General features: G+C 31.7%; 2 protein-coding genes across 2 annotated transcripts; both read right to left on the reverse strand.

The window, feature by feature from the left end:
* Positions 1 to 3,058: 3,058 nt before the first annotated feature.
* GAUT3 (galacturonosyltransferase 3) lies at positions 3,059 to 7,239 on the reverse strand. The gene is made up of 8 exons (XM_079030430.1): positions 6,999 to 7,239; positions 6,111 to 6,163; positions 5,913 to 5,973; positions 5,778 to 5,828; positions 5,442 to 5,699; positions 5,035 to 5,369; positions 4,001 to 4,946; positions 3,059 to 3,452 (listed from the first exon to the last, which is right to left on the reverse strand). The coding sequence occupies exons 1-8, from the start codon at positions 7,059 to 7,061 to the stop codon at positions 3,165 to 3,167; spliced, it is 2,055 nt and encodes a 684-aa protein (XP_078886556.1). The 5' UTR covers positions 7,062 to 7,239; the 3' UTR covers positions 3,059 to 3,164.
* A 3,010-nt stretch (positions 7,240 to 10,249) lies between these two features.
* Positions 10,250 to 13,063, reverse strand: KIN3 (Protein kinase superfamily protein). Its single transcript, XM_079030431.1, has 6 exons — positions 12,825 to 13,063; positions 12,003 to 12,352; positions 11,595 to 11,730; positions 11,328 to 11,470; positions 11,098 to 11,218; positions 10,250 to 11,021 (listed from the first exon to the last, which is right to left on the reverse strand). Exons 1-6 carry the CDS (start codon positions 12,883 to 12,885, stop codon positions 10,582 to 10,584), a joined length of 1,251 nt encoding a protein of 416 aa, XP_078886557.1. The 5' UTR covers positions 12,886 to 13,063; the 3' UTR covers positions 10,250 to 10,581.
* Positions 13,064 to 13,497: the final 434 nt, after the last annotated feature.

Genomic DNA, 13,497 nt, shown 5'->3' on the forward strand with positions numbered 1-13,497 from the left:
CCCACATTCAAAAATTGGGACAACCCAAGAAAATTAATTTGCTACTTTTCCAAACATAACATAATAATAATAATAATTTGATGGATTTGAGTAATGATTCGAGCTTATTGTTGCTTATGTTTAAATCAAATAAAGCATTTGTTTGTAAAATGATTATATGTGATTAATGTTTTTAACATCATATGTATTTAATAAATTCGAGTGTGTGATTTCTCATTTTCTTAATTCATAATATATACTTAACGATTATCATTACGATTGCTCACCTAGCATCATTTGGTTCTTCGCGTCTCATCTTACCGTCTTAATATACCGAACTCACTTTCTCAAGCAACGTCTTGAGTCTTAGTGGACTAATACTATTTGTTCTCCGTATTTTTTATGCAATTTTATTGTTGTTATCATGTAAAAAGTTTATTTTAGATATGTATCGATTGATGTTTGAATAAAATATTGTGTATATTAGGTCATTAATACTAACCATTTTATTTCTATAATTGAAAAGAAAAAAAAACAAAATTTGAGTTTTATATTAAACTAACTATATTTATTTACTGAGAAAATGTTATTTCATATAAAATAGTAAAACCAACAAATCTATTAAATATTAAATTAGACATCACCTTGAGATGTACAATATCATTGAACTTCACTAGATCCTTGTGTCATGAAGCTTTGTGTTGAATAGCTTCAAATATTTATCGGATATTATATTTAGATGGTGGTCGATATTCGTCGATGGATCATTGTATCATGAAGTCTGGTCTAGAATAATTCTAAAAATTGCAAATATGAGTTCATTAGAATATGAGATACTTATGTAATTGGCTTTCATGTTGCAAGTACTTATGATTACATTGGGTGGTGTGCCATTAATATCTAGGGAAACATGTCGAGTGATTCGCACGCAAGTCGTATGAAGTGGGTCATGTATATTTGGAAACATGTTCCACCTTGGGAAGTGAATCATAAAGACTTGATCGAGAAGATAATTTCAAATCATCTTGAAAATGTCACGTCAAAGTAAAATATCTATGGTGTGCTATCGTATTCTTAACTAGGTTTAATACTTATGTATTGCACGAGTAAAATAAAAAAAAATTTTAAATATGAAAGGATTAAACATTAAGGATTTCTAAAGAAAAAAAAACTGTTTCAACTTCTCTAAATTGGAGACAGTTTGGATGGACGAGAAATTAGATTGTTAGGAACCAGGGTGTGATAATTTTCCCTAAAGTTACATATTTATTATAATCATATAGTGAAGTGTATTATTATAGGAGCATGTAATTTAAAGTCTCGTCCTCATATTCACATTATCCATCATTTGTATTACCATGTTGTTGAGTTGGCTGAAACTAGGTTTTTTGTTTTAGCTCCTTTAGTTTCAACTTTTTTTGTTATTGAGCTTTTTATTCTTTTGCATGTGTTCCTCCTTTCTCCCCCCTTTAATTCATCGTCAGCTTTAGGATCCAATAAATGTAGCATGTCATTAATTGAATCCATGTTGTATTTAAGGATTGTCATGTGTTTTGTAGTATATGTTGCTTTCTCTACTAAGAACTCAATACTTTAGTTATATGTACTAACTATTAACTCAGTCTTAACATCACTTTCAGCATTAAGAACTACAATTAAGTTTGGAGTTCTCGTTATAGATAACGCTCAGACATCAAAGCAAAACTTTCACTTGATTCTCCATCTTTAACTCATCACTCTCTTCAAATTTTGAACTCGGATTTGAAATTAAAGCTTTTGATGAACTAACACCAGCTGAACAGATGTTATTGAAGATTTCTTTAATCAAGTTGTTTTCCATTAACATTTTCTCCCTATGGTAGTTAATTTCTCTCTTCCATGCAACAAAAATAAATTTGTTTATTATGGTCGGCTTCTCTTTGAGCAAATACGCAAATTCTTAGAAGTTCCACAAGGAAATGATTTCCTAATTACCTTAGTCTATCTAAATTTGCACACTTGGAATCAACGCTTTGATATTTGTTTGTAGATTTTTTTCATGAAATTGGGAACCGCACTTGTTATATATTCGATGAACGCTTTAGTGCTTTTATAATATGCATAAAATGCATTTAAACTAAGAGCCTAAAGTCAATATTTAGCTGCTTAATGATTATTATACAACAACAAAGATCTTATCAACCTCTCAATGAGTGATTTTCTTGTCTTTCATTTTATCTTTTTCTTTCCAGATAGACCTAACAATATGAAGTTGAAAGTGACTTGCGTTAGAGAGAAGCTTGGTTTAGACTTTAAACCAACTGAGCTAGAGCCTGGGGACTATTAACTTATATTATAACTTTATTTAACTAGATATATTTACAAAAGAACCACGGCTTAGGTCCAAGAACTTTTAACTAAAGTTGAGTTCCTAAAGATTTAATATTGGTTAGATATGGTTATTATATCCAAAAATAAATAAATAAATAAATAAGTTCGATGTAACCTAATAGACCCAACCAATCACAACTCAGTTCTAGCTTATGTTTTATGGTACACATTAGGGTTTACTTTCTTAAATTGAAAAGTTTATTGAATGATCGCAGATAGAATCAAAAGAATACAAACTATTCTTGACACCAAAGGTCAAGATCTCTCCCAAGTGCCAAAATGATTTTTCACAAAATACGTTTCAAGATACCAATTTCCTGATATCGACCTCCTATTAATACTCGCACAAACAGACCCAATCTAATAGAATGACGAAAATGCCCCTGCCTTACTTTATTACATTTAGGCTTTTGAGATGCCTTCAACATCACGCACACTTGACTAATGAGTAAAGTATTCTACACGTAAAAATCAATGACAAACTTTTATAATCCTCTTAATTTTAAAATATATTTTTGGTTATTGGTATGTAGATTAATGAAAATAAATTTTATTTATCAAAATGACAACAAAAGCAAATGAATGAGATGTTAGCATTTCAATACTCATTAACCAACATTTTTTTTTCAAATTTTACCTTAAAATTTACTCGTTATATGATTGTTAAAAAAAACATAAGATTATCAAAACAAAAGTCAAACATCAGAAGTATACAACATGCAACTCCATCCCAAATATGTAAATCATGTTATATGTGCACAAATTTTGTTACATTTAACTCATATACTAAGAAGCAAAAATGTGAGACAAGAATATCATGATAACATGAAGCTGTTAATGTTACAAAGTTGAAGATACGGATTATCAAACTTCACATACCTAGACCAATAAGACCTGTACTTAGCAATCGCAAGATCTAACCATGGTTTATAGTTCCCATTGTAATGTACCACAGCCGCATTCTTAATTTCACTTTGGTTAAGAGCCGGATCATATCCAAGCCCCAACACATGCCAGCTCCTTTCCAATGGATGCGTCAGGTTATAAAATGTTATCAGTCCAGGTGGCAACGTCCCAAGCTTCCACAGAGTCCTTTCCTCATTCTACCAAAACATTAAAAACAAATATTTCTTAATTATCAACATCAGAAATCCACCATTAGGCAATGTTTTATTACATAGGAAGCTTTCTAGGGCTGTTTTCGATGATCAGGATGAGAAGGGCATTTACGTCTTTTTACATAGACAAGAGACTAAGAGCGAATCTTTTTTCCACCTTTTTAGGTGGGACAAAAAGTTACAATTTTCGTCTCATTGACATTAGTCTCAGTCCCAGTCCAATGCAACTTGTTGTCTGTCCCATCTTAAGTAACAAATGGGCCCATTTGTTATACAAGACATGACTGAACAAATGTATTGCATTGGACTAGGACCAAGACTAATGTCAATGAGACGAAAATTGTAACGTTTTGTCCCACCCAAAAAGGTGGAACAAAGATTCGCTCTCGGTCTCTTGTCTATATAAAAAGACATGAATGCCCTTCTCATCCTGATTATCGAAAATAGCCCTAGAAAGCTTGACTAGTAAAGTCATGTCCTGTATAACAAAACACAGACTTAAAGCACATACATAAAAGAGTTTATTGTCTTACCATATTTTGCCAGCCATGATAAATTCCAGTTATATCGCGTTTCTTCCACTCATTCAAATCAAACATATTCATCCCGAAAGCCCAACCACAAGCATACGGATCAAAATTATCCGAAATTTTAGGGTTAGAAAAATTCAAATACTTATCAAACCGATGAAAACTCTCCTTACACGTCTCCACAGCACCATTCACCATCCCTCCCAAATCAACACTCCATAAAGGTGTCAAATCCTTCTGAACCACAATATCATCATCCAAAAACAATATCTTCTCCATCTTTGGGTACACTTGAGGAAGATAAAATCTCAAATGATTCAACATCGACAAATACTTCGGGTTCCTATATTTCAAATTATCCGATCCAGCTGTCAAAGTCGATGTCTGGTGCGCCTTAAAATAATACTCCTTCATCCTAGAGGATTCAAGCTGACGAAGAACAGGGCAATAAGAAGCATTCAACCAAGTAAACTCATCCACATTTTGAACCTGGATCGTTGACTTTCCAGGAGGGTTGACCAAAAACCACATCTTCATTGCTGCAAAGTTTAACTTATCTGTCACAATATGAAAAACATGTTTTTCAGGCTCTTTTGCGTGTAAAACAGTCGAATTCACAACTACAGATGTTGCAAGGACATTATCGGAAAATATCGCATAGTGGTATAGATTTGGATCTTCAAGATTCTTGCTTTCTGGAAAGTTCTTTTCTTTTTCACTTAGCAAGAAATAATCTGTTGTGAGAACTAAAGGAAGGCAATGTAAGGGTTTAGGTACAGTTTTTGCAGCTAATTGTGTTAAAGATGCACTCTTTTTCTTCACTTCTTCAACGTTTGACTCTGTTGACTGAAGCATAACCCTTAATTTTCTTGCCATTAAAATACAATCATAAAATTGGTCTTTTGCCAAGGATAGAATATGTCCCATTTCTTTAGCCCGGTCAACTGCACTGGTCAACGCAACAAAACCCAAATAAGAAAAAAGGAGAAATTCGTTTGAAAGTTTTAATAAGGGTAAAATAGTAAATTGAGAAGTACCTTGGGTTAAGTTCGCTATCGTAAGTGGCTTCTCCGATTGCTTGTTGGCTTCTTTTGGAATGTTTAATTAGGGAATCATAGATTCCAGTTGCATTTTTGGCTTTTGCAATACTTGCATATGCTTTTGCCATTATGATTTGGTCACGCATGAGTTTAACAGTGGAATCGGAATTGGGGCTTTCATATTCTCGTCTCCAAATACTGTATTTAGCTTTGACATGTATGTCAAAGTTTTTAGCACGTTCAATGGCAGCTTCCTGCATTTGAATGTCCCTCTTTTCGCCTATTTGGATCAACTCTGCAGTTCGACGATCCCTTCTTTCCTGGCGTAAAGCCTACAATGGGATTGGTGATTACCGTCGGAAAGGGAATTGGTGATTACTATCGGAAAAGGAATTGGTGATTACCTGACGCCTGAGCTTTGTTGGATGCACTGGAAACGATGGTTTATGTGGCTGTTTGTTTACATCTGCAAAAAACTCGTTGCTGGCTTCAATTCTTGTGTCAGGCTGATCTTTTAGTGTATGTAACTTTGACTCCTCTTTGACCTGATTGTCATCAATGGGATTTTTCCAGACCCATGAAGGAGATAAATCTTTGGACTTGATGGTTTTAATACGTATGGCACCAGAAGTGTCTGTGTATGTCACTATTATGTCAATATCCTGCATTGGATTACAAAGACAGTGAAGTGACATCATCATTGATGAGCACCATTAAGATAACTAAAAGTGGTTGATTACCTTCTCCACTTGATGGTTTCCAGCTGTCACAGAGCTTGTGTTAGCTTGTTCCTGCATATCCAAGAACAAACTCATAACTTGCATGAGATAAAATTGATCTGTTTACTGTTCCTCAAGGTAAGATGAGACTGGTACCTTCTTATCTATACACTGAGGACAGTCAAACAAGGGTCGATGACCATTAATCTCTTTTTGACTGAAAGAACAGAAAATACAACATGATGAAGGTGTAAATATTCAGTAGAAGAATTTTAAACAAGTTTAGCAGCATTTATATGTATAACAGTTGGAAATTATAATGTAAACAACAAAGCAAAAAGATTGGCATCTTACATAGTTAAAGTGTCAAATGCATCTGCTCCTACTAAAGTAATGTGAAGTGGGACCTGTTTGTAGACATAAATATAAAAGGAATGTTTAATTAAAACTTAAGATTACAATATATCAAGAAAGGGAATGTTATACATGATTAAACAAGACAAAAGATCATAAGCAAATTAGACGTTAATATTTGCTCCCTATCACAAATGGTAAAGTGAAATAAGATAGCACTTATAGAAAGCAGAAGAAAGGTGAACATGCTCAACAATGGCAAAGTCAAAAATTTTTAAGGGGAACTGACATATAGCTTGAAAAGGCCTTCATCTATGACCCAAACTAGTTCAATTTATTATCATTCCTCGGTTCAAAGAAATATCATAGTCCAAGTACTAACGCATGATGCATAAAGTCAAATCTCCATCCCCTTTTTCATTTAATCATTCATTAATTTATACTCAGTCCATCAAAATGAAATTGAAGTTTTACAGTTTCCAGCAAGGCTTTAGGACAAACAATAACTCAAATCCTTAATCAGTCGAGGCTTTGAGCTTGGGCTACAATTTACAAATGAGAATTTCAAATTTGATGATGGATTACAAACCTATAATAAAGCAAGTTAATGACCACCATTACCATTCACACAAATCCTGTAGACAGAATATGTCGGTGCTCGGTTTGTCACATAAAAAGTAGTACTTTTGCATCTGACTAGTAATAGTTTGACAACAAAAATCAGGGTGAAAGCTACTTAAAGTAAGGCTAACGCAGTTAAGGATCCCGGTTACTTGAGATTCGTAAGTGTTAGAGATCCCATTTCAATCAAAAACCCTAATTGACAGAATGTGATGATTTAACTATATGTATACAAGAATAAGTTAATTCAAACCGAAAAATAATTACCAGGAAAATGAATAGAATAACACGAGATGAAGAATTTGTTAATCTTCTACATAGAGCTTTCATGGCCGTTTGCCGGTAGAGGTCAAAATGATTTCCGTTTTCGATCAGATCGAATGTTGCGTCCGCATCAGGGAGCGATCAGTATCTCCTATTCTGTAATCATATGTTGCCCGAAAAGGATACTCAGAAACGCGTTAAGGTGTGTAGTGTGTACCCGTGTAGCTTATTCAGATTTACATGAACGATGGATTTTGGTAATTATTTTAGACAGACAAAAACATTTACCATAACACCCATGGTTTGTCAAATAATGGAAAAGTTTCACATTTCTCGTAATATCAGAACCGGGAAAATGATAATTAGTTCATTTTATATATTTGATCATTTAACTTATTTAAACAAATATGAATAAAATAAAAATAAAAAATCCTAATAATTTTTTTTTTCTCCACTTTTAATAGCGATAAGTATCTCCTATTATGTAATCATATGTTGCCCCATTTTTCATATTTAATCAATTGATATGTTCTTGTTTTGTAAAATATTATATATATATATATATATATATATATATATATATATATATATATATATATTTGTTTTTAAGCATATACAATATTTTTAAAATAAATAGTATCTAACAATAAAATTAAATATATAATAATAAGTATGGAAGGTCTTTTAAAAAAGCTAAAAAAAAAATTATGCAACAAATAAGAAAACAAAAAAATCTATATAATGTAAACGTTTTAAAATTATTACAACTTTAATTATAATTTTACAAATTTTTAATTTTTTTAATACAACTTTTTAAACTATTATTTAACGTAAGTATTTTAAAATGTTATAAAAAAATATTAAATTGTCATACAAAATATGTGAAACATTTTTAAAATGTTGTAAAAGAAGGTTTAAAAATAGTTGTATGAAAGTTATAAAACTAATTGTATGAAAATGTAAATAAAAAAAATTAAAAACTTGTAAGAAAATTTTAAAACATTTATAAAATATTTGGTTTAAAAGCACTTGTATTAAAATTACATGAAAGTATTAAATTAAAAACTTGTAAGAAAAATTTTAAAACATTTATAAAATATTTGGTTTAAAAGCACTTGTATTAAAATTACATGAAAATATTATAAGCAAATTTTAAAACATTGTATTAGAAAATCTATAGGAAAAAATATCATAAAAATGTTGTAAAAAATTATAAAAAGTTTTAAGAAATTTCTAAAAAAAATATTCACATTTAGGAAAACTTTTTTTTTGTACACATTTAACCATTTAAACTTGTTAAATGATGTTAAATGATCAAATGTATACAAAAAAAATTGTCTAAATGTGAACAAGACAAAAATTTAATTATCTTGACAAGTCATTTTCCCTATTAGATAGGGTCAAAATATTTTTCATATAGACCTTAAGAAAATAAATTTGTTAATTTTATGTTATAATAGTAAAATAGATATAATAATAATAATTCTAACTCTAATTAATAGGAATATATAATGATTTTCATTTTTTTCTTTAGATTAATAATAAGGTTTATTTAAGAATCATTTTTAGCTTTCTTTATCATAAGTTTATTTATATAAATATAAAAATCAGGTTTTAAGCTATCGGATTCGATTAAATCTGAAGTGGTTTTTACGACATAACGATTTACGAGATCTAGTTAGCTTATGTGTAACTTGAAAACGAAAAAAATATCAAAAAAGCAACATCAAATAACGTATTCGAACAAAACTCATATCGGATTGCCCTATTTAATAGGAAATATGATAGTTTTCTTTATTGAAAGTTTATAAACATTAATAAAAAAAAATTAGTTTTACGCTATCAGATTTTGGTAAAATCCGAACATGTATGTATCGGATTTTTATATAATATATGGATTTACAGTATAACCAGTGACGAATTCTGATAATCAGGTTTTTTATCTGAATTTCATGTGACATATGACTTTTTTCCAAAAAAATAAATTTATTCCAACCAAAAAATAACGTTATAAGTCTTTATAAAATCAGAAAGAAAAAAATAAGAAAATAATTGATTTATTCGGAAACATAATCTAAATAATAAAAAGAAAGTGAAAAAAAAAATTGGTTCAACCAAAGAAATATTTGTTAAAATATTTATAAAAAACGGAAAAAATTAAAAATAATATAAACAATAAAAATAAAAAAATAAAACTTTAAATACAAAGTTAAAATTAAATAAGATAAATCTAAATAAATTAATTTAACAAAAAAATATTTATAAACTAATTTATAAAAACTAATAAAAAAAGACAAAATGATGGCAAGTTGAAAAGAAATAAAAAATACATTTTTAAAACATCTCTTTTTGAAATATTGCAAATAAATTAAAAATACATTTTTTTTATTTTATTTTTTTATTATTATTTTTTTGTACTAAGGGCGAAAGGAGTCATAACAAGTTGGAGGAGGAGTGGGATGGGTGGGATGACAACAAGAAAGGAAGAGAGGGGTTTTGCGGTCTAGAGAACCCGCTGGAGGTTGAAATCAAAGAAGGAATTTGAGAAGATGGGTTTTGTCGCATCTGAGTTAGGTTGGTTCGACTATGTCCATGGCGGTTTCGACGAGAGGAGAGCAACAACTCCTTCCTCCCTAACAAACAAAACTTATGCATATGGGAAAGAGCTTTTTTTTAGTCATCAAGGCTTTTTTTTTTGCATGTCTTATTTGTTCAGATCATTATTTTTTATTATTGTAGGTTTTGTTGTACGTATTGAGTAACTAATCCTTTTTTTCCATACTAGAGATTCTTTATGTGAATTGAAGATTTGATTTTGTAAAGCAATGTCACGACCAAAAGAGAGAGAGTAGAAAGCAATGGGAAAGAGTGAAGATTTTGATTACACAGTATTTAAGGGTATTTTAGCAATAAATTGTTTGTTTCATCTTGTTCCATGGTTTTGTATAGGACTAAGATTTAAAGATTTAATCTCATTTGACTTGTTCTTTGTCCCACTTTGTACTTGGTTCATCCGTGTCAAACACTGCCCTCAATAGTCTTGTTATGTTATGTCTTGTCCAGTTTTATATACCAAACTCTACCTTAACATAGTCATGTCTAATATAATCACTTATTGTAAGCGGTTATGAAAAAACCTCGTATGTTTGTTGTTGGAACGAAAGATATTAATGCTTTATAATTCATCCGTATATGGCAATGAAAACGAAACTTACTATGCAACCAATTCTTACACTGAAGTACTCAAACCAATCGATCAACTAAATCTTTTGTTGTTTTATCTTGCTTTATCATTACAAGACGCAAGTTCTTTTTTGGAAACACTATATACATGTAACTGATCGCAGATCTAAATAGTACACTATAACTTTTAAGAGAATACAAAATATTTCCTCAACTATATGTTTTGTAGAGAACATTAATCGACACTTTCACAAAAATACCTCATATACCAACTTATTACTTATATATGTACGTCAAATCCAAAATCAGTTATAACAACAACAACAATAATAATAATAACTAATATATATATATATATATATATATATATATATATATATATATATATATATATATATATATATCACAACCCTCTTGGTGAGCCCTGGCTCCCCCGACTTACATCTTGCTTGACATGAAGAGGTGATCGATGATGCAAAGGCTGTTGTCGATCATTTCTATAAGAATTATGTATTCGAGGCACTTTTGGCTTTTCACTAATACTATCAGCTTTTTCAAGTATTGCCACCACTTCTTGCATTGATGGCCTCCCTTTTTGTTCTTGTGCAAGGCACGTGAGGGCTAATTGGGCCACATTGGCAGCAGCTTTTGATGGGTATCTTCCTTCCAACCGTGAGTCCATTATATTTTTTAACTTCCTTCGGTTGGCTAAATAGGGCTTCACCCATTGCACTAGGTTTTGTTGGGCAGCCGGGCGGCTCTGGTCAAGTGCCCGCATGCCCGTTATCATCTCCACTAATACAACACCGAATCCGTACACATCACTCTTCACATACAAATGCCCTGAAAAATCATAATATATAATTATATATAACCTCAAAAATATTTTAAACACACCATTTATCTATACTAAGATTACCTGTGGTAACGTATTCAGGGGCAGCATAACCATATGTACCCATGACCCGTGTTGTGACATGCGATTGACTAGATGATGCCATTTTAGCAAGCCCAAAATCCGATAGTTTTGCATTATAAGACTGTTGAAAAAAAAAAAAAAAAAAAAAAAAAAACCCTCTTAGTGATTAGTGATTACCAATTTACCATATCACACTTGAAAAATAGATAATTTTGTTGTAATGAATTTACCGCATCAAGTAATATGTTTGATGCTTTGAAATCTCTATAGATAATTTTTATATCTGCACTATGCAAAAAAGCCAGACCCCGAGCCGCTCCTATCAAAATCTTGAGCCGTAAATCCCATGGAAGCGGTTGCACCATCGAGCCTCCTGTAAAAGTAAAATGCTATAAATAGAAAGAAATGAAACCCAAAGTACAATTCTATAATTGGAAAGATTTTTCAAAGTGCAACGCTGAAATGGAAAGAAATGAAAGTACATTGTTATTTCTTACTTCCGAAAAGATGATTCTCCAAGCTTCCTTTTTGCATGAACTCGTATACAAGAAGAAGCTCTTTGCCTTCGTAACAATATCCCAAAAGCTTCACAAGATTTGGATGTGAAAGCCTTCCGAGAAAGTTTACCTCAGCCTGTTTGAAAATTAACCATCATTAGCAAGGGTAGTTTTGTCTTTCTACATAATGCCAAATGCTCCGAACAGAAAAGATTCCATGTGGAGACAAAAGTAAACAATTTTCAAGTACAAGAATAACCAAATCACATTCTGTTTGCACTAATTTTGTATCCAACAACTTATATTATTAAGTGGGTGCTTTTCAATAACCATGTTTATTCCCTAAAACATTCACATGCATGATATGATGCACATGATGTAGATTCCCCAGGTGAACAGTGTAATTACCTGCCACTCTTCGATTCCTTGCATACTTTCGGAATTTAATTTCTTCACAGCGATTACAGAACCAGTTCCATGTTTTGAAATCGATTTCTCTTCGATCCAGCCTTTATGAACCTTTCCAAAACCACCTTCGCCTAAAACTGTATCGTTTCTGAAGTTCTTTGTAGCAGATTTGAGTTCAGCAAAGGTGTATATTTTAAGGTTAGGATGAGGCAAGATCTGGCCATCTGGTCCGAGATCATCGCCGCTGCTTGCCGACCAAAACTGGCTGTTCCGGGAGACATTGCTACCGCCCAGTGATGACGAGAATGATGAGCTTGTAGTATTGTTAGTAGTGACAGACTGTGAAATCCCTGCGATTGTATCACCATAGTCTCGATTAAACTAAAACCATTAATGGAAAAAAGAACAAGTAGTTCTGAAAATACTAATGGTCGATTCGATTGGATAAAATCATTAGATAACAGCAATTAATTGGTTTTTGAAGAAAAAAAAAAGTGAAACGGATTCATGCGAATTGGGGGAAATTCATAAAGTGAAGTAGTACTTTAGATGTACTTGAGCTGAGAATATATGCTGAGAAATTACCAAAATTGAGATGAAATCAGTACGAGTTTTACAGTAAGTCAACAGAATATACAGAAGAACCCACAAACGTGTGTACTAAGTTCAATAAGAAAAGGGGAAAACGATGGATCTTTTTCATGATAACGAAGAGATTAAGATGAAATGATGCAAGTTTAACAGTAAGTCAACGTTCGACACGAAACCCACGATGATTTCGCTATAAATCTGTGAGGAAAAGGTGAAGATTTCTCTTTGTACCTGAACTGGGATCGAGAATAGTGGTAAGAGCTTTATTATGTGAAGAACAGCAAATCCCCATGATTAAACCCCCTGATATTTCCTCGATTTCCCGTGGGGGAGAAATCAGAATGTACGAAGGAGAGAGGTGAAACCCAGGAAATGGAGTATTGGTGAGGATTTCAATTTTCAATATAGGAACATATGAAAGCTGTTTGCCTTTCACCTTTTTCTATTTTAAGATTTCCTTGACCATGGACTTCAATGCAGGATTATGTAAAATACGCCTACTTTAGTTTTGGAATTTTGTGGTGGGTGTGGGTGGAATCCGTGAAAAAATACAGAATTTATTTATGTAGGACATAGAGGCTGAATTTTCAGTAGGTGGTGGGGAAGAAGACCAAGTCAAAGGCCAAACGCCATGGATGATATATGCTTGGTTGACATTCTTTACTCACAATTTTCAAACATCACATTTGAGTAAGGACTAAACATTTATGTACAAACAAGTTGATTTCTTTAATCAAGATTGTCACTAGATTAGGTATTATTTTGTTATATTGGCTACGTAAAGTATGCGAGTTGAAACTCAATTAAAAAACATATAACTCACTGCATAAAGTCATAAACTAATTGAAACTCATTTAAAAACATGTAAATTTACATAAACAAATTATTAGCTATTGAATCCACT

The sequence above is a fragment of the Lactuca serriola genome, chromosome 3 (genome assembly GCF_051521515.1).
Source record: "Lactuca serriola cultivar US96UC23 chromosome 3, Lser_US96UC23_V15, whole genome shotgun sequence".
NCBI lineage: Eukaryota > Viridiplantae > Streptophyta > Magnoliopsida > Asterales > Asteraceae > Lactuca > Lactuca serriola.